The sequence below is a fragment of the Hemicordylus capensis genome, chromosome 1 (genome assembly GCF_027244095.1).
Source record: "Hemicordylus capensis ecotype Gifberg chromosome 1, rHemCap1.1.pri, whole genome shotgun sequence".
Lineage (NCBI taxonomy): Eukaryota > Metazoa > Chordata > Lepidosauria > Squamata > Cordylidae > Hemicordylus > Hemicordylus capensis.
In genome coordinates this window covers 101,626,516-101,647,608 of record NC_069657.1, presented here as the reverse complement: position 1 = coordinate 101,647,608, position 21,093 = coordinate 101,626,516, and the positions used below count along the sequence as shown (strand labels likewise).

The window sequence follows — 21,093 nt, the reverse complement described above, 5'->3', positions numbered from 1 at the left end:
AGCCGTGCGAAGGCACCCCTGGCCACCGCCTCCACCTGAGCTTCCAAAAGCAGAGCCGGGTCCAGTAGTACCCCCCAAGCTGCGTACTTGCTCCTTCAAGGGGAGTGCAACCCCATCCAGAACCGGTAAAATCTCCTCCTCCCGATTGGCTCTCCTACTGACCAACAGTACCTCCATCTTATCCAGATTCAATTTCAGTTTGTTAGCCCACATCAAACCCATCACGGCCTCCAGCCCCTGGTTCAGGACATCCACCGCCTCCCTAGGATCAGATGACAAGGAGAGATAGAGCTGAGTGTCATCCGCATATTGCTGACAACTCAGTCCAAATCCCCGGATGACCTCTCCCAGAGGCTTCATGTAGATGTTAAACAGCATGGGGGACAAGACCGAGCCCTGCGGGATCCCACAGGCCAACGGCCACGGGGCCGAGCAGTAGTCCCCCAGCACCACCTTCTGGACCCTCCCCCCAAGAAAGGACCGGAACCACTGCAACACAGTGCCTCCGATTCCCATACTCGAGAGGCGGCCCAGAAGGATACCATGGTCGATGGTATCGAACGCCTCCGAGAGGTCCAACAGACACTCGTGTACACTCAGCACCACACAATAAGTGCATTAGTCCACGCATCACTAAATGCATATTCTTACTGCACATAGTACATAGTCTCTATGAACCATAACTTCTGTAGGGAAGAGTCTCTACTTGTGTGGCCATGGCTAAATCAAACTCCTCTTGGAGGTTAAATATTTCTGCTGGGAAGAGGACATGAGAAATTAGGCTGGCTAATCAGAATTAGATTGCATCTCCTCCTCCCCTTATAGGATAGGGATCCTAGGCTGTTCTTTAAGGTATCCTGATGAGTCACAAAAACAACAATCTAGCCTGTAGCTACCTTAACAGCACCTCTCCAAGGTGTCTAGGGTTGTTTAAGAAGTAGTAGTTTCAAGTTAGCAAGTCAGCACAATTAAATATCAAAAACAAAAGGATATTCAGTCTTTTTGTTTGCATCAAGGTTTGCCCCAACTGTAGCCCACAACTCAAAATGAAGTCAAACTAGTTCTCCTACAATAAAGAAGCAGCCCTAAAGTGGCCAAGAAGTATCCATTCTATTCACAGGTAGAAATTCCTTTAAGCCTAATCAAGAAGTTACCCAGAAACTACTAACCCAGTAGTCCATTTCAATCCTTTGTAATTCCACTAGGAGCCAATAGATAGCTCAGGTATAACTGGAGCCAGGTCAGAATTGAAACCCCCGAGTTCCAAGAGCCAGACTGCCTAGAATATTTTGCCCTGGCCAATATTCATTCACTCCTGCTACCTCCCCCCCCCCCGTGTGTGTATACGCACGCATGCACACACAAACACATTCACATTCTCTCTCTTCTCATTGTGTAAATAGCCTAATTCTCCTCCCTTCTCTATCAATTAAATGCTCTCCCACTTGTTTTCTTTTGCTAATTAGATTAAAGTGCCTTATTATCCCCTTGCTTGACTTCACCTCTGAATATTATTCCCTAAAAAAAGTATACATTATTTTCACAAAATCTCCTCTCCTGCCTCTTCATTCTGGCATGCACTTTCAACATCTGAAACACATCCCTACATGAGTTTCTTGTGCATCTGCAAGACAATACCATAACACTCGAGACAGTCAACTTGTGTCAACTGACCCCCAGTTCATATTTTAGCCTACTCTGGAGCAATTTCCCTTCAATTATACTTTTCAAGTTAAAAATAAATGCATTTCTAAAAGCAGTCATCAAGATAAACCAATGCTTTAAAACAACGCACAACAATTAAAGATGCAGGAGAACAGTACATAAGAATACAAGAAAATAAAAATAGCCTTGCTGGATCAGGCCCAAGATGCCTCCGCGAAGCCCACAAGCAGAGAAGATCAAAGGAGACCTCTGTTGCTGCCCCACAATTGGTATTCAGAAGCATCTTGCCTCTGGACCTAAAGATAGCCTATAGCCCTAAAGATTAGCAGCTATTGAAAGACCTGTCCTTCAGGTTATTGTCTAAGCCCCTTTTAAAGCCACCCAAGATGTTGGCTATCACAACATCCTGTGGCAGAGAATGTGTGAAAAAGTACTTCATTTTGTTGATCCTAGGTTTTCTGGCAATCATTTCCATGGGATGACCCCTATTTCTAGTGCTGTGAGCCCATATTTCTAGTGCTTTCCCTCCTCTCTCTATCCATTTTCTCCTCACCATGCACAATTTTATAAACAGATCACGTCTCTGCTTAATTGCCTTTTCCCTAAGCCCCATATATTGTAGCCTCACCTTGTAAGGAAGGTGCACTAGGCCCTTGAATACTTTAGTTGCCCTCTTCTGCACCTTTTTCTGTTCTATAACAAACCTTTTAAATGCAGTGACCAGAACTGCATTCCAAATGTGGCTGTACCATAGATTTGTATAACGTCATTACAACACTATCAGTGTTATTTTCAATCCCCTTCCTAATGATCCCTAGCATGGAATTTGCTTTTTTCACAATTGCTGAGCACTGAATCAACGCTTTCAATGAAATGTCCACCACTACCCTAAGATCACTTTCTTGGTTTGTCACTGATAGCTCAGACCCCATCAGTGTATATGTGAAGTTGGGTGGGCTTTTTGCCGCACTGTGAATCATTATATACCTACTTACACTGCCATATTGTTGCCGGCTCACTCAGACTGTGGGGAGTTCCAAGAAGATCTTTCCAAACTGTTTTGGATTTCACTACCCTAAATAATATGTCATCTGCAAATCTGGCTACCCTAATGCATACCCCAATTTCTAGAACATTTATGAATAAATTAAAAAGCACTGGTCCCAATACAGATTCCTGGGACACCCCACTTCTCTCGATTGTGAAAACTGTCAATGTATCCCTATGTTCTGTTTCTTGTCCTTCAATCAGTTACCAGTCCACAAATGAATCTGTCCCCTTAAGCTGTGACTGCTAAGTTTACTCAAGAGCCTTTGATGAGAGACTATCAAAGTTGACTACTATTGTCAAATTGATTACCTCTATCCATATGCCTGTCAACACTCTCAAATAATTCCAAATGGTTAGTGAAGCAAGGCTTATCTTTCCAGATGCCATGTTGAGTCTCTTTCAACAAGCCCTGTTCTCCTATACTGTATGTTTAACAACTTCATCTTCAATTATGCTTTCCATCAGTTTACTGGGACATACATTAAGCTAACTGGACTAATTTTCTGGATCTGCCCCCCTCCCGCAAATCTCATTTTGAAAATCAGTGTTACATTGGCTGTCTTCCATTCCCCTGGCAGAGAGTCTGATTTGTAGGGGTGGGTTACACATTTTTTCTATGTTTTCTCTCAAAAACATTTGAGTTATTTAACAACTCTTGGGTGGATAACATCTGGTCCTGGTGATTTGTTAATCTTTACTTTTTCAAGATTACAATGCCATTTTTGTCACCTTTATTTGACTCAGTTCTTCAGCCTCCCTCCCTTCAGCTAGGCAGATGCAAAGAACTCATTCAGCTTTTTACAATCTCCATATTCTCCTTCAATAATCCCATTCACTCCCTCGTCATCTAATGGTCCAACTGCTCCCATGGCAGGTTCCTGCTTCTGATGTATTTAAAGAAGTTTTTATTATTCCCCTTGATGTTTTTAGCCATATGTCCCTCAAAACTACCACCTCATTTTTAAATAAACTATATTTAGTTTCTCCTTGCATTTCTTTGGCCAGAGTTTGTTTTCCTTTCTGTTCCCCACATTTGGACAAGGCTTCTATTTTATGAAGCATGTTTGTTTGTCTTTTATACTTCCTTGGCTCTATTTAGGCTGCTTCATATGCAACTATTGTCATTACAGAAATGTTTGCAGCAGCTGCCCAATTCATATATATGTAGCAAAAATTAAAACCAAAATCTTACTATACAGATTTATTTATCTTTAAAATATATAGCCTGCCAGGTGCAAAGTGGCCTAATATTTGTTCTTTTAAAGTTTTGGTTGCAGTGTTTCCTTTCTCTTTTGCTGTGTATAACCTTTTAAGTCACTGTGGAAAATAACAAACAGTTTATTTTCACTGCAAGGCATTATCAAGAACATAAAACACCACCATGTGCTGTTTTATTGCTAATGGATTTTGTTTGCTTGCAGATTTTGTGTTTCAACTTAACACTTTCTCCCCTTTAAGTAAATCAGTGCAGAGTCTTTCCTTAACCATTAATTTGAAAGTAGCTAGATTTAACACACCTGGACATATTTCCAAATCCATCCTTTCTATTGATTAAAGAGATTTAAGAGCTGGGGTAAAATAAGGCAAGATTCTTTAAATTTATATTATACTAGAGACACAAAGAAAGGTTTTGCATAAAGAACACTGAGTATTCAAGAGATGGCTGTGTGAAAAATCTGTGAGGCATATCTATGTCAGTCAAGAATTTACCTTCAGAAATGCCCTTCAAAATGGACAGTTTCTCTTGCCCATAAAATATTAGATGGCTCCTTCCTCTGTCATTTAGCAATGCAGCAAGGTATTACAAACAAATTGAGCATAGTGACAGCATTCTGTTGTACCTCACTCTCCATCATTGACACACTTTGGAACATCACTCATACGGAACAGTTACTGCCATTCTAGTTAGGAAAACCATACTTTGAAAACTATAGCTCAGATCATTATAGTATGGAATGAGTTCAGTGTGACTTGCTTTGTAGTCAGTGTCATTAGGACTGCAGCCTTAAAGACAAGTACTCACTGCAGAGCCAAGCAACCTTGCAGTGACACAAACTTCTGAATGGCAAAGGTTGCATTCCATACCGGATTGTACCTCTTTATACCGAATATCTCATGAAAATATGTTAGAAGTGAGAATTCTAAAGCATTGCTCTTAGCTCTACAGCAACTTCTTCTGGACACTAGAGTCATGATGAGATGTTAATAGGCCTGTCTTGTCAGAGTCAGAGTTGTTCAGTTGTTGAATGCTAGTGCCTGTTTGGGTATGTTGTTCTATATCTCTCTCAGTAGGTGATTCTAGTTTCTTAATAAATCTTTGTTTTTTGAATTCAGCCTAATTTTTCCAGATAATCTCTTGGTCTGAATTTCTTTACCAGAAGAGCATACCCTACTGTGTGAAGGTTTTAATGTTTCTTCTTACGCCGGGTTGTGGGCTCAGAGCTTTGGTGAAGAAAGTAATTTTTCTGAATAAGAAAATAAGGTTTTCTCAAAGATGGAGACATGACAAGTACTGCAGAGGACTGAGAAGTTACAAGTCGAAATTTTAAGCTGTGGTCTTTCAAAATAGAGATGCTCTTAAAAAGCAGGTCTTACATATCCTGGGGGGTGGGGTGGGGTTTTTTTGGGCCATAAATTAACAATGGAAATAATTAATGGGTGTGTGTAGGACTGTGTGAAGGCAAATTAAATTAAACATATATGTCATAAGGACATAAGAACAGCCCTGCTGGATCAGACCCAAGACCCATCTAGTCCAGCATCCTGTTTCGCACAGTGGCCCACCAGATGCCACTGGAAGCCACAGAAAAGACACCCGACTTCGGCATATGTGTAAAAAAAGAGGGGAGGAACACACCGGTTTCACGTATCCATAGGTCGGGAGTAGCCAGAAGTGACCATGGAGGTAATTTCCAGCCGCCATTTTATGTTTTGGAGCCTCAAAATGTCTCCATTTTTTAAAAAAAGGAACACACACAGAGTAATTTTCAGGACACAGTGCAACTCAGGGACCAGGGAAGCATGACAGGTAGCTTTCCCCTGAATTTCCCTTTGGCCAATTTTCGAACATTTTCCTGACCACCGGGAACCTAACCCCCATGATCCCATAGCCTCAATCACTCTATTCGCGGTTTATGTCTCCACGGTTACAGCCAGGAATGGAACCCTGCACGAATATAGAGGTCTTCCTGTACATAGTGTGTATAATTATATACATTTTTGGAGGTGAGAGGGGTGGTGGATGAGGAATTTAGGTGGTGGAATGTGTTGCCAGTAAGCCATATTCTTGGGATCACAGAAAGCACCCCTTTAGTCCAATCATGTTTCAACCACACTGGATCATGGGCTCATGATCTTAGTGCATACTTTACCCTGTCTAGTCAGACGATTTGGCTCAAAACGGGTCAAATCATTGCTGGCACTGTGCCTTCAAGTTTAACAGCTAAGACTGAAAAGGATGCTCCAAGCCATTTGATGAGGTATGCCAGGCTATTCAGACCCTACTTCAAAAGGTAACTCACTAGGGAGTAATGCAGATAAGTGGCACATTTCTCACACTTATCATGAAATAACAAATTGGCTAGCAAGGACTCAGTAGAGAGTGTCATAAAAAACTATAGATGTATAATCTTTTTACATCTGGAAGACATCCTGGTCTTAAGACAGTCAACCAAGAACAGGTCTATTCACCATGTAAACCACACTTCACAGCTTCCTCTTGCCTTTGTTGGGTAAGCTATACTCAGAATGATTAAATTTGAGTAGCAATGAACTTCTTTGTCTTTCATGGAATCTGTCACTTTCTGGGTAGGCAGAATGGCTTGGGAACTGCCTCAGGCAGATTTTGAGGCATATCTACCTCTGGCCAAAGCACATGGTCTCGGAATCTGTTTGTATCACTATCCTATGGACTCACATACATGTAGGTTGTAGCCCTTCACTCCTCTTCTCCACTTTCCTGCCTGTTCTCCATGAGGGGGCCTCTCCGACAACGTGCAACCAACGCACCAACTTACCTGGGAAGGATAGGTAAAACTAATCTCATGCCCTTCCTAGCTGATTCTCTGCCTCCCTCCCCACTTCCCAAGTGCTTTCCACAGCAAGCCTTAAACAGGTTCTGTTCTAAGAGCCTTAGCCAACCTAATTAGGACCATACCAAAATTATTTCCAGTAAGTCTCTCAGTTAAAATATCAGCCAAGATTGATTGTGTTGCCTAACCAAACTCTTGCCTTCTGTGTCCCCATTTTATCCTTAGTAAAACCCATGAACTGTATCCCTGTTTCCTCATTTTTCAAATAAGTCAGAACTTGCTCAGATTGATACTGGAACTGAATTGCGCCCTCAAGTCAAGCTAATTTTCCCCACTTTAAGTCAAAAGGCATAGCTGAGGTGTCTAGCCAGCACCTTAGGGCAGTTCTGGTAACAAAGGGGGCAAAAGGTAGCTTATTAAAAATACTAGTTTTGGAGATTAGTGATGGGGCTACTTTTTGATGTCTTGAGTCAGGCCTGCTCAATTTAGGCCCCCTAGCTGAAGTTGAGCGACCCTGTCTTAGTTTACAACTCTGTTAGTTTACAACTCTGGCTTACAAGACCTATGCTTTGGGTTTAAGCTATTAAGTCTAGCTAGGGTTTAAGCATTAGGATTAGGAAAATAAGCATTATGCTTTGGGTTTCAGCTATCTAGTCTAGCTAGGGTCGGCTTTAGGATTAGGAAAATAAAGTATAGAATTGAGGCTAATTGTCTGACAATAGTGAATGGATGTTCTACTGGCTGATTTCCCAATTTGTGTTAGTACAATAATATTTGAGATGAGGATTCAGAATAGGAATTGTGATAGTGGTGGAAATATATTGCTTTGTTGTTTTGCTGGGTGGAGTAGGGGGTTTAGTATTAGATTTAAGATTGAGAATAAAATGGCTAACAGTCCGCCTAGTTTGTTGGGAATGAATCAGAGAATAGCATAAGCAAACAGGAAGTATAATTGTGGCTTAATTTGAGGGAGGGCATAATAAGGAGGTTTGCTGGTGAAATGTTTTCTGGGTCTCTGAGAAGATTTGGGAAGAACAGGGCTAGTACGAGGGGTATTAGGATTATTATTGTTCCTAATAGGTCTTTAAATGAGAAATGTGGGTGGAATGGGATTTTGTCAGGGTTTGAGTTTAGGTTGGGTTTAGGCTGGGTTGTTTGATCCAGTTTCATGAAATAAATTCTGAATTATATTATTCTACAACCTAATAAATTTACAAAAAAAGGTTGTAGGTCAAAGTTGAAGAAACTGTAGCTTGTGCCTGAGGTTTTCAAAAATGGCAATGGGCATAATTTTGCCTAATTATCCATTTAATAAAGCAGCCTTGTGAAGATTTTTTGAAATATGACTGGGATTGTATTGAATAGGAGACTCGTCAGTAAACTAATGCTTCTTTTCTTGCTCATTTTCAGTTATTCAAGGTTTTCTACAGTGCCATACCTCTTTTGTATTCAGTGCCACTCAGGTTATTGATAATTCACCATTACTGCTATTATTTTATAACTGCCCAAGGACATGAAGCCTTAATGGAAAAAGTAAAAAGGTACAAATATTCCCTCAAGGAGAAGATATAATACAGATAAATGTTATCTGGGTTAAAAATCAAATTTCAAATGCATATTTTGGTTACATTCTCAGCATCAATTCAACCACGACATCACGAATTCACCCCCTTCCCTAAGGCTTCAGGTTGTGAATTGTCTGCATTTTTCTCCATGCTGAAAAATACTTTACACATGGGAAAGCTAGCACACCAGAGAAAGACCCTTCTTTGACATGTAAGCTTTCCATGTCCAGAATAATTTTTATGGATGGAAACAACACTTAAATGTGAAATTCACCTGCATACAGTCTAAAGAAGTATAGTGAAGGAATATGCTGTTTCTGCACATTTGACTTCATTGGTGGGCACTGAAATGTTCAAATAAAATAGTTTCGATTTGGAGACTTGCAGTATGATTACTTATGCACTGGTTTTAAAAGAGCATGCAAGAAAAACTCTCATGTAGTGTTGAAAAGCTGATGAAAATTGAACTGGAGATACAGTTTGGGATGGCTGAAGGCATGTTGAAAAGGAAGGGAATGAGAACTGCTTAAGCAGACATTTCTTTATTACGGAATAACCCCTCTGCTATACTCCCATTGTATCACCTCAAACTTAAATTATTCACACAGAAATATCCACAGAAGAAGCCATTTTGTCGCTTCCTTGTTGTCATCCCTTCCTCTATCCACTTGGAGGAATGAAACTTTATTTCTCTACTTTGGCAAACTGACTGTATGCTTGGGATACTTTCCTAGATTTTCTCTCATCCTTCATCAAACAAAAGGTTCTCCGCATTTTTCAGTGCTGCATTCAGTCGTGGAAGATACAGTTCTCAGTGACATCATACATGCTTTGATAGCCTCTCAGCACGATTTGCTGCATACACAGCATAATGGACACTTTTTGGTACAGAAGATAGATGCCTGCCGAGGATGCATACTTAATATCAATTTAAGCTTTATTTTCCAGCAAAACGAACACATGTGGTATTAAAGGTAAAGTGTGCCATCAAGTTGATTTTGACTCCTGGCTCCCACATAGCCTTGTGGTTTTCTTTGGTAGAATACAGGAGGGGTTTACCATTGCCTCCTCCCGCACAGTCTGAAATGATGCCTTTCATCATCATCCTATATCACTGTTGCCCAAATAGTACCAGTAGTGATTCGAACTGGCAACCACTTTAAAGTGACATTAGGCTAAGCTAAATCAAGGATAGTTCAGACAAATAAAAAAAAGAGACGGGATTCATTTCTCCTCTAATGCCTCTAACAATTAAAAAAAATAAAAACTCAAGCATTGACATAATGTCAAGGTACATAACTTCAACAGAGCTTTCAGTTGCAAATAGGAATAGCAGTAGCAACAACAAAAACACAAAAGATGTATATAGATTTGTACAAATCTATTTCTCCCTATCTAGGAACATAGGAAGCTGCCTTATACTGAGTCAGACCATCTAGTTCAGTATTGTCTACACAGACTGGCAGCAGCTTCTCTAAGGTTCCAGGGAGGAGTCTCTCTCAGCCCTGTCTTGGAGAAATGCCAGGGAGGAAACTTGGAACCTTCTGCATGCAAGCAAGCAGGTGCTCTGCCCAGAACGGACCCATCCCTTCTCTGAGGGCTTGCCAATGAAAAAACTTGTACTTCTGTCCCAGATAGTTCTAAAACTACTTAGTATCCACACTAGATCTTTTCCTTCTCTGCCCCAACATACTGTCAATGGCCTTAGTTAAAGGATTTATCACTCGATGCCCTCCTTCCAATTAGAAAAAAAAAAAGAAGGCAAAAACTGATGATCTAATTGTTTTGACTGCACAAGTAAGGCAATGCAGAGTGTGCAAAGCAAGTGCTGCTCTCAGCAAAAACAAGACCCGTACACTGAGAATACAGGAGAACCTTGCTATCCATGGATCCAACATCCACAGTTTCGCATATCTGCGGTCGGGGAACTGACTCCTGACCCCCCCATATGGGGGGATTGGCCCAAAAAGGGTTTAGGGTAGCCGGAAATGATCTCCAATGCCACTCCAACCCACCATTTTGGGAAACAGGAACCATTTTATGGCTTGTTGGTTTAATTTTTTTTTTAAACCCACAAATTTTCACAGAAACAAAACCCAGGTTTGGGACGGCATTCCTGGATACCTGGAGATCCGCAGAGCATAGTAGGATATTCCGGCCCCCCCCCCCCTTTTTAGGCTTCCTTTTCACAATTTTCTGCATTTTACAGAGCCTCCGGGGACCTAACCCCTTGAGTCCCATTGACTCAGTGCCTCGGTATCCACGGTTGTAGCAGAGAATGGAACCCACATGGATACTGGGGTTCACCTGTACACAAGATAACTCCTCTTAAGCTTCCTTCTGACTTCTTTTAATCCTTGGACAACAAACATCTACCAAATACACCTAGAAAATTGATGCAATACATGACATTTGGACCGTCCATGAAGACTTCTGTAAAAGTGGAGCTGATACAGAGCAGTTGGATGTTATTAACCAAAACACACAAGCTGCTGGAAACACATAACTGATCTTAATCTTTTATATTTCCTATGCATCATACTGGTCTTCAAGATCATCAATGTAGGTCGTGCTTTGTATATTATCTGTATGTGAGGTGAAGCTGCTGATGATGAAGAAAGGCATTTTCTATTGCAGTGCCTTGTTCATGAAAATCTTTCCCAAGAGAGAGGCATATAAACGTAGAAGTAGCAGGATTTTTATGAGGACTAAAGAGATGTTATGAATGTGGGTGGGCAACAAAAGCACCAAAGCTATGGCTTTGGCCATAGCTCAGTGGTAGAACATTTACTTTTCAGGCAGAAGGTCCCAAGCTCAACCCTTGGCATTTCCAGGTAGGGTTAGGAAAGACTCCTGCCTTAAATCTTGGAGAACCAGTCAGAGTAGACTGAGCGCGATAGCCCAATGGTCAGGATAAGGCAGTTTCTTATGTTCCTATATCTAACAGGATTCCCTCAACCAATTCTAACATAAAAGAGAAACTCCACCAAATAAAAAACAAACCTTATCTACCACCCAGGGAGCACAGGAAACCAGAATCTTTCTACCACCATCTGCCAGTGGAGGCACATTTCTGCATGGTATAAAAGTTGGGACATCAACCTCTCTGCCCAACCACTGCCTTTTCGTAGAGATCATTTGCCAATGGGGGGAAAAAATTGTGGAGGGGGACCAGGCAGTGAAAGCAAACAGTACCCCAGTGCTCTAGGTATTTAGTGTCTCCCTTCCGTGGAGACTTCAAAATTTAAATAGATTTTGTTTTGTATAAACACCCTTCTTCTTCAGTTGCTTCTCCTACTGGAGGTTAGCTATCATTAAGGCTACTTGATCTTTTGACACTGAATCTCTAAATAGTGACGCAGCGCTTTTTAGGGATGTGCACAAACTGGTCCGGAGGCCATTATAGAGGCCTCTGAACAGGTTCAAACATGGCCCGGTCTGGCGGTCCGGTGCTGGGGGGGGGGCGTTTCTCCCTTTAAGGGCGGGGGGTTGCACTTACCCTCCTGTCGCTTTCCTCCTGCCAGTGCTCCATTTTATTAAAATGTTTTTGGGGCGGCAGTGTTCCTCCCTGCCTCCGTTGTTGGCTGGAAATACCGGAAACAGCTATTGTACGACATGAGACGTGCGCGGAAGGAACACTGCCGCCCCAAAAACGTTTCAATAAAACGGAGCGCTGGTGGGGGGAAAGCAGCGGGAGCGTTAAGTGCAACCTCCCCGCCCTTAAAGGGAGACCCCCCCACCGGTGCCGGACCGCGCCTCCGTCCACATCCCTAGTTCTTTTACCATACCAGTCTCTAAAGTTTTTCAACCATTATGTTTTCCTTCTTCCTGCCCTCAAACTTTCCTTGCAATATCAATTGCAGAAGTTAATATCTCTGCAGAAGACAACAACACCCAGAAACAATCAAATAGCATGATGCTAATTTTGCTCCCAGGTTGGGATATGCATGAACTGAACCTGCTCAGTGGAGGGGGGAGCAAGTAAGCATGTCTTTACCTGCTCTGCTGCCACCCCGCTGCTTCTCCGAGTGTGGCACTTGCTCTACCAAAGGCAACATGCGGCTGCAGCCTGCGTGTTGTGTTATGGACGGTCCATATCAACATATCAGAACCAGAGGTACCAACTCAGAAGTATGTGAAATATAGGCCTGTGTCTGATTTCATTTTATATTAAGAGTTCAATTAGATCTGCCTGGGTAATGCTTGGTAAATGATTTGTAGAGGCAGGGGTAATCTAGCATTGGTTATCAGCATCTGTGGAAACTCACTGAGACAATGGGTCAGGCTTAATTACCAGTCTCACACTGCTGAAATTAACCTGCTGTCCAGTAATCCCCTTAACTCACTGACAGGATGCTTCTGCCATGTCCAAATGTGTTGATTAACTCGCATCACACATGTGCCCCTTTTTGATGTTACTCTGAATATTCTTTTGTTATAAATACACACTAGATATAGGTATACAAGAAATAATGTAATTGCTGTCTCAAACAAATAGAACTCTCCCACTAACTCCTGACTTTTAACACCTTTTGGGACCAGGCTAGCACATCTGGGGGCCCATTTGCTCAGAGATGCAGATTTGTTTTGGGCTATGTCCCCTCCTCAAGACAGCAGCAAACAGAAGATGAGATTGAGATCTCTCTGAACTGACCAAATATCCTGAGAGATTTTTGGTAATTAAAAGACAATATTCAGAGGATAGCAGGAATAAACGCCTTTTGTGATCCAGAAGACTCAAATGGACATCAAAGGATGGAACCACTATAAGAAGGAGTCTCTGGACATGGCAGATTAGCAGTCTTGTGCCTACGGGCAATCTTTTGCCTAGAACTGCTCAACAAGGATCCCAGAGTTTGCTGCTAAGCCGTGGGGCAAAGCAGGAACTCTGTCCAGGGACAGGAGCTGTCTGTGACTTCTACTGCACAGTGAGAAGTCAAGACTTCCCCAGCGATGGTACTCTGGCTCTCAGCCGTGATCTGAGCAACTGCAAACGCTCCTTCAAGCTGAAAAACATCTCCGCTCTCAAGTCTCTGATCCTGGTAAATATGCTGCCCCTACGAGCCTGGAATCCCCTCATCCCTTCCCCTTCTCCTGCTCCCTTCCCCTCTCCCCCTACTAATTCCTGATCTCCCCCAAACCATGCTAGCCCTCAGCCTTCCTCCCCCCCCCCTTTTCTGTCTGTATCTGAATTGTATTAGGCTCTAGGAAGATTTAATACACTACACACACATATGGTAGTTAGGAACACTGGTTGTGGCTAGGATGTTCTGTTTAAAATACTGTTAGTAATATTGACAGAGTGTTCTGCTTTCTGCTAGATCTCTTATACTCAATAAAGCCCACTGAATCTTTGAGGATTGGTTTGATCTCCTTTCTTCCATGCGCCCAGATCCTACATGGTCACCATATGGTGACACTATGAGCCAGGCCTAATTTGGTATGCTAGCTAATGAGCATATTTAGTATATAACTCAGGCCTGGACGGTAACAGTTGCATTGGCACTAACATGGCCTAACCGGCATATCCCTACTTTTAGGGAGTGGTCATCTCAGCAGGTCTTGGTGCCATTGTCAGCTGTACCCTGTGGAATAAAATCCTTCTGGGTGAGGCAGATGGAATAATCTCCATGGAGCACATAAGCAGCCTTTCCATGATGTAGGGTGAGATGGATGTCTCAGGTAACAAATTCCCAGAGCCTCAGCAGGGCAGCAAGATATCCATCCACAGCTGCTGTCAGAGAAGTTCTTCAAGACTGATCCAAGCCTTGCAAACTCCTCATACCCTTTTCCTCTTCCCCACCCCCTGCATGACTTTCAAAGCTTGCAAAGATTGTTTGAAGGAGCTGGCCCTCATCAGGGCAGTGGGGCAAGGCAGCATTTGGCACATCACATACAGTGCTGCAATACCCAGAGCAGATGTTCTTCACCATAGCAGCACTTACGGTCTTTCCATTGAGGGAGCTCTAGCATTTCAAGTTCACAACTGCTGAAATACTAAGAGAATGACAAGACAGCATGGCCACTGAGAAGCACCACGGTCACCCTGCCACCCAGGTAAGCCTGCCTGAAACCCTTTTGAGCACTTACTGAAGTAACACTGTTCCAGAGTGATTTGTGGAGATGAGTGTAGCATCTCTATGACATACTCCACACTGCCGCCACTCCGCTACCTAGCCAAAGAGTAGTGGGGAAGATTGGGGAGGATCAAGTGCCCAGTGCACCACTGAGGGACTAAGTGCAGGGCTTTTCCCCAGCCCCCCCCCCACCCCCAATCAGGCACCAATCTTGCTATTTTAATTTAATCAACAACTAGCCCACTAAACTGGCAGTTACAAAGAATCTGTTAGGCTTAGTAGATGAATGTGCATCAAGATATAAATGGACAAATCAAGAACAAATCCTTCCTGAACTCTGTTGTGTTTCAGGCCAGATGACCAAGTTCACAGTTTTGAATGTTTCCCCATGTAAAAACTTGCTACATGTAGGAAAAGGGCACATAGAGGAGAGATAGTCTAATCTAACCCCTTTCCTACTGTGAAAGTACATACTTGTTTATATGCTAATAAAGTGTTGTTCGTGTGCATGTTTGTGTCTGTGTGCACTTTTCCCTTGTTCCAGTGAGAAGGACCAGTGCAGATTGCATTCAAACTGCAATCTGAAGTAGCAGAGTCCTCATAAGGCTTGGTATTATTTTGTAAAATACAAAAGTCCCTTGTTATCCACAGTCCTGGCACCCATCGTTTCACATATCTGAGGATGGGTCTTAGAGACCCTGTTTCTTTATCTGCGGTACAAAAATAGGCTATAGAAGGTTCACCTATTTGCGGTTGCTGAGTGGCCAGAAATGACTTCTAGTGCCACTTCTTGCCACCATTTTACAGCATTTTGAGGCTCTTTCTTTAAAAATCCATTTTTTTCGATTTGGAAGTTTTCGGGGGCATTTCTGGAGCCCTAGAGAGCAAGGTCCTGCACATTTTTTATTTCTTCCCTCTTTCTGCTTTTTGGGGGAATTTCTCTTTTGTTAGGAACCTAACCCTGAGAATCCCATAGGGGTAAGGTTTCTTTGTTTCTGGTTTCTGTACCTGCAGTTACAGGTGAGAACGGAACCCTTGTGAATAACAAGGGCCACCTGTATGTAGGTCAGTCTAAAAGCAAGCAACTTCACAATTATTACAGCGGCACACAGAATGGAAATAATTGCAATATATAGTGTTCTTTTACACAGGAAATTCCAAGTATTTAGTTTTAGCTTATAAGAAATATTATGAATGACTATCAAGCAGTATAATGAAAATTCTCATAATCTATTAAAAAAAAAACACCACTGTACCTTTCTCCACAGAAATTGGATTCTCTAGAAAAAATGCCGTCTGCTTCCAGTGTGTTTTGATACAACAAGGACTAGTTGAAAACAAGACCTGCATTGACAGAGTTCAGAAATTTATGATGAAATACACAATTTAATATCATGCTTCATTAATCTGTTAAGCAAATACATACATTAAATACATACAACACCAAAACAGTCTCACTCGTAAACACCTTAAGGCAAAAAGCTGACAAGAATACACAGTATATCTTACAATTCATTTTGAATATGTAGCCCTAAGTACTCACCACGTTCTTGCAATTCTTCTCAAAAGATATATCAAAATATCCAGCAACTGCCTGAAACAAAAAAGAAATTAGGATTTTCAGCAATCTTTACATTCAATTCATGACAAGAAACCTCAGTGTTTCTTGATGTTATTAATATAAAAGTTACAAGGAATTGAGCTACACAAAACTCTCTTTTGCACAGCTGTTGAAGTCCAACAAAAATAAATAAATAAAAGGTTAAAGAACATTTTATGTGCAACCTGAGGTTAAAGCAGAAAAAGCAAGTGACCTTTCAGACCAAGGAATACGCAAATAAAAAGCAGGGGTCTTTTATTTAGAAAACACACACACGCGCACACACACAAACACACACACACCTGTCCTGAGACAGATATGCCTGGAAGACACAACAGTTGCAGGTTTCTGTGTTCCTCTCTGATTTGGCTTTTGTGGGAGTGGAAGAAAGGATTTTATGCAGGAATCTGTTTCTGTATGTGGATAGCATTTCTGGATTGAGTTCTCTGTAGAAAAACTACTTGAAGGACATTATCCATGTGAACCTCCAGTGAAACATTATTCCTGTGTTTCCCTTACTAAGGAAACAGTTTTAGATTAGTTAATATATGGCACATAACAGTGACAAGTCATTTAAACAGTACATCCATTAAGTGAACACAACAATCTGCAAATATTCTAACTTTCAACCATGCAGCTCTATCACTACCTAGCCAAAGCACAAGGATGATGCAAACATGTCAGATCACTGTAGGAACGCTACTTTTGGTTATCAAAAGTACACCGTATTTTACCTTATGCAACAGATGAGAAGTTTTTGGGCAGACACTGCATAGATACTACCTCACTCCCATATTCTGTACAGTGACTGAGAACTGAACTAAAAATCACTAACAAATATGGAAGCAAAATACTTCTATATTTGGAGAAAACCACATTCTGGGGAGAAGGACATTCTGGGGAGAAGGACATTCTGGGGAGAAGGTGATTAACCCCTTTTACCAACCAACTGCTCTTCTGCTGCGACTCCTCCAAAATGGACTTTCAGGTCACCCTTTCCCACCTCACTGCTTATCCCCTGCTAACTGGGCAAAGAGGCACCTTTTTAATGTGGTGATTCGCTTTATTTAGCAGGGGAAGAATAACTGGCCCTCTCCACCCCCAGCACAGGACCTCTAGTGACTGTTGCTGGTGTCGATCTTATGTGTTGTTGTTGTTGTTTTAAGATCGTGAGCCCTTTGGGGATAGGCAGCCATCTTATTTATTTATTTTTCTATATAAACTGTTTTGGAAACATTTGTTGAAAAGCAGTATATAAATATTTGTTGTTATTGTCATTGTCTCTGTTCCAAACTGTCCCTCCAAAATTGGCTTTTCTGTAACAAAAGTTTTATTACAAATAACTGGGTTAACAAGCCTTGGTCTTTCAGTTAGATGGGCTGGGAAAGGATGCATCCAGGCAGACATTTAACAGGTGCCATTTCCCCAATCACTTACTAGAGATGAATTTCTGCCTGATACATGGGTGAATGAAGCCTCATTTCTAAAGCCATCATAATGTACCAGACTATACAAAATCTTTACAGCTTTTATGGCTCAGAAGTTAAGATGGGCTCTTTAACTTGCAATTTCCATTTTTTTAGAGCACAAGTGAAAATGTAAAGCATCTTAACTCTCATCTTAAACTGAAGGTTTTTGGATATATATTTTCTGAATATATTTTCTAGTGCTATTTACCATACTGAAGGCTAAAAAAGCAACTGAGATCAGGCTTATTATGAAATAATGAAAAAACCCAATGAAACCAAATGTTGTAATTTATACTGTTTTCCCTATCTTAGCAGACTCTTTCCTAACTTTTCTTTCAATATGATTATACTTCAGGGAACTCCTCTCTTCCTTTAGTAGTTAGTGTTTTCTTTCTCTATATGTTCCCCAGCTTTTGATCCAGCTAGACAGTTTCTACTGTGCCACTATCACACTCTTCAGAACATTCCCTCAGTTTTCTAGGGCCACCTAAACATTTTACTTATAGCGTTTGTGTGTGTGTGTACACGCGTGCGCACACACACATACTCAATCTGCCTTGAATCATCAGATAGATAGATAGATAGATAGAATAAGTTCTCAAAGTAACTTGCATAGCAAAAAGACTTTCTAGTTTGATGAAAATATTGTCAGGCTAAATTTAGATGATCCGGTAGAAATTGAACTGATGCAAAATAATATTTTATTCGATGGGGAATCATTGTAGTATTACAACTTTAAATCTACCCAACTTTTAAATAAGATTCAGAACTGAAGTTTGAAGAATGTCAGCATTTAAAATTGGTTTGCTTTTAACAGAGGTTTTCTTGCTTTGTTTTACACAAGACTATGCTTACTGCCTGTTTCTCCACCTCATCACTTCATCTTTGACAGCAGATCTATAGTTCCCCAGAGGAGTGATCACAATGGACTCCAGTATCTCAGCTACAGTCATTCAAACAATTCTCCAAACAGCATCCAATAGGAAACTGAAACAGAACACAAATGGATTGGCCGTATAAAACAAACTCTGGCCTGACATGCGCTTTGAAAGGATGTTTTACGATAAGAAACACTGCAGTAGAGTAATAATTCTGCCTTCTGCTCTCAGCATGTCATCAGCAGACAAAACTGGTGTATTTGTTCTGAGGAGGGAGGAGAGGAGAGGTGGTCTTGCAGTAGCAAGCATGACTTGTCCTCTTAGCTAAGCAGGGTCATAGGAACATAGGAAACTGCCATATACCGAGTCAGACCATTGGTCTATCTAGCTCAGTATTGTCTTCCCAGACTGGCAGCGGCTTCTCCAAGGTTGCAGACAGGAATCTTTGTCAGCCCTATCTTGGAGAAGCCAGGGAGGGAACTTGAAACCTTCTGCTCTTCCCAGAGTGGCTTCATCCCCTGAGGGGAATATCTTGCAGTGCTCACACACCAAGTCTCCCATTCAGATGCAACCAGGGCAGACCCTGCTTAGCTATGGAGACAAGTCATGCTTGCTACCACAAGACCAGCTCTCCTCTCCCTCCTCGGAACAAATGCACCAGTTGTGTCTGGTTTGCCAGTTTTGCCCAGGGTCCATCCTGGTTGCATATGAAAGGGAGACTAGAAGTGTGAGCACTGTAAGATATTCCCCTCAGGGGATGGAGCCGTTCTGGGAAGAGCAGAAGGCTCCAAGTTCCCTCCATAGCTTCTTCAAGATAGGGCTGAGAGAGATTCCTGCCTGCAAACCTTGGAGAAGACACTGCCTGTCTGTGAAGACAATACAGAGCTAGATAGACCAATGGTCTGACTCAGTATATGGCAGCTTCCTATGTTCCTATGAGGGTTCTTTTGAAAAAGAGACCAGGAAAAATGATACAGCAAGTAGGTTAATGAGATGGGTTAAAAAAAACACAACACTCCAAAAACATCATTTTCTGCTGTTCATAAACAAAGTCAGCTGGGGGGTGGGTGGGGGGGATGAGAAGCACCAGAGCTGCAAATATGATCTTTAGGCATGTACACAGTCCTGTGAAGTCAATTCACAGACCAAGCTGTTGTTGAAATAAAGGCTAGTTGGTTCCATCTACAAATCCTGCCAAATATGTTACAGGAAACATGAACATAATCATCAATAGCCTTAATGTTGCTGATCTGGGTAGGCATAAAATATGGGGGAAAGTCTATGTGAGTCAAGTGAAATATCTGTAGCTCTATACAACACTTCTTTGTTCTACTGCCCAAAAGGGACATTTTTACATACAGAAGTAAAAGAAAGGCACAAAATAAAAATTCTCAACCCCCCTACCCCCCCAAAAAACAAACCCTGACAAAACTCCACTGTTGATAGATTGATAAACCTACAATTTATTCAACCGTCACCTTGTACTTCAGGCTAATTTTAAGGATATACTAAGCAGTGCACAGGGTAATACTGCATTACTGCATTGCTTTATCATTTACGTGAACCTTTTCTCTAAGAAAACAAAATACCCCTGTTCACACTGCGAATCCCCTACTGATTTATACACCCTGTGAAAACAGTTAAAAGCAATCTGACCAATTCACTTAGGAGAAAGGAAATTAAAAGTTACCATCATTGCTATCAGCTGCAGGGAGCAATTTATCATTTTTGTTCCTCGTCAGTATCATGTTCCAACAGCAAGCAGCTAGAGCAGATACAATTAGGCAGCTGGCCACAGTAGTAGGAGGATAATGTGCTTTTGATGGAGTTTATCCAACCATGGAGATGAAATGCTTGTAAGCCATGCAGCAGAGAGGGAGAATCATGATGTTCTTGTAGCAGAAATCCCACTTTAATTTTTAAAACTGATATTTCTTAAATGAAAACAATTCAGCACTTTAAAGTTACAAATCCCTCTCTTCTCAAGAGGGGTTTTCTAAGGAAATTTCTGTAGGCACATGTACAAAGCAACCTACTATCGCAAAAACCAGAAGAGAGCATCCTAGGTATTATTCGAACAGGCTATCTACCATATTATAATGGTCTCAACGGCTTGGGTCCACAGTACTTAAGAGAGCACCTTCTCTGTCATGAGCCCTATCACCTATTAAGATCATCTGGAGAGGTCTGGTTACAGTTGCCACCAGCTCGTTTGGAGGTGACTCGGTACCTGGCCTTCTCTGTGGCTGCCCCGGGGCTTTGGAATATGCTCCCTGTCAAAATAAAACCATCTCCTTCTCCATTTGCCTTTAGGAAGGCCCTCAAGGCACACCTGTTTTCACAGGCTTTTAACTGAAATTTTAAACTTTTTTTAAAAATCCTATGAGATTGTTTTAACGTTTTATTCTCTGAAATTGTTTTGTTTTTACTCTGTTTTATATTTCATGTGCTTTAAATTGTGTACATTGCTTAGAGACCCAGCGTGGTGTAGTGGTTAGTGTGCTGGACTAGGACCGGGGAGACCCGAGTTCAAATCCCCATTCAGCCATGATACTTGCTGGGTGACTCCGGGCCAGTCACTTCTCTCTCAGCCTAACCTACTTCACAGGGTTGTTGTGAGGAGAAACTCAAGTATGTAGTACACTGCTCTGGGCTCTTTGGAGGAAGAGAAGGATATAAAATGTAAATAACAACAACAACTAGCTGAACCCACACAGAGCATCTGTGCAGCGGTACACTCCGCCCACCTTCCCAGCCC

At 41.7% G+C, this 21,093-nt stretch overlaps 1 protein-coding gene across 3 annotated transcripts in view; it reads right to left on the bottom strand.

The window, feature by feature from the left end:
• Window positions 1–21,093, bottom strand: part of PRMT3 (protein arginine methyltransferase 3) — a 126,703-nt gene that overhangs the window by 8,356 nt on the left and 97,254 nt on the right. For 2 of the 3 annotated variants that reach the window (XM_053272709.1, XM_053272717.1), the window contains 2 exons: window positions 15,932–15,982; window positions 15,645–15,732 (listed from right to left, as the gene is read on the bottom strand). In XM_053272709.1, the coding sequence (XP_053128684.1) occupies window positions 15,645–15,732; window positions 15,932–15,982 (139 nt within the window). The remainder of the gene's footprint in view (window positions 1–15,644; window positions 15,733–15,931; window positions 15,983–21,093) is intronic. The other variant, XM_053272725.1, reaches the window with a different exon arrangement.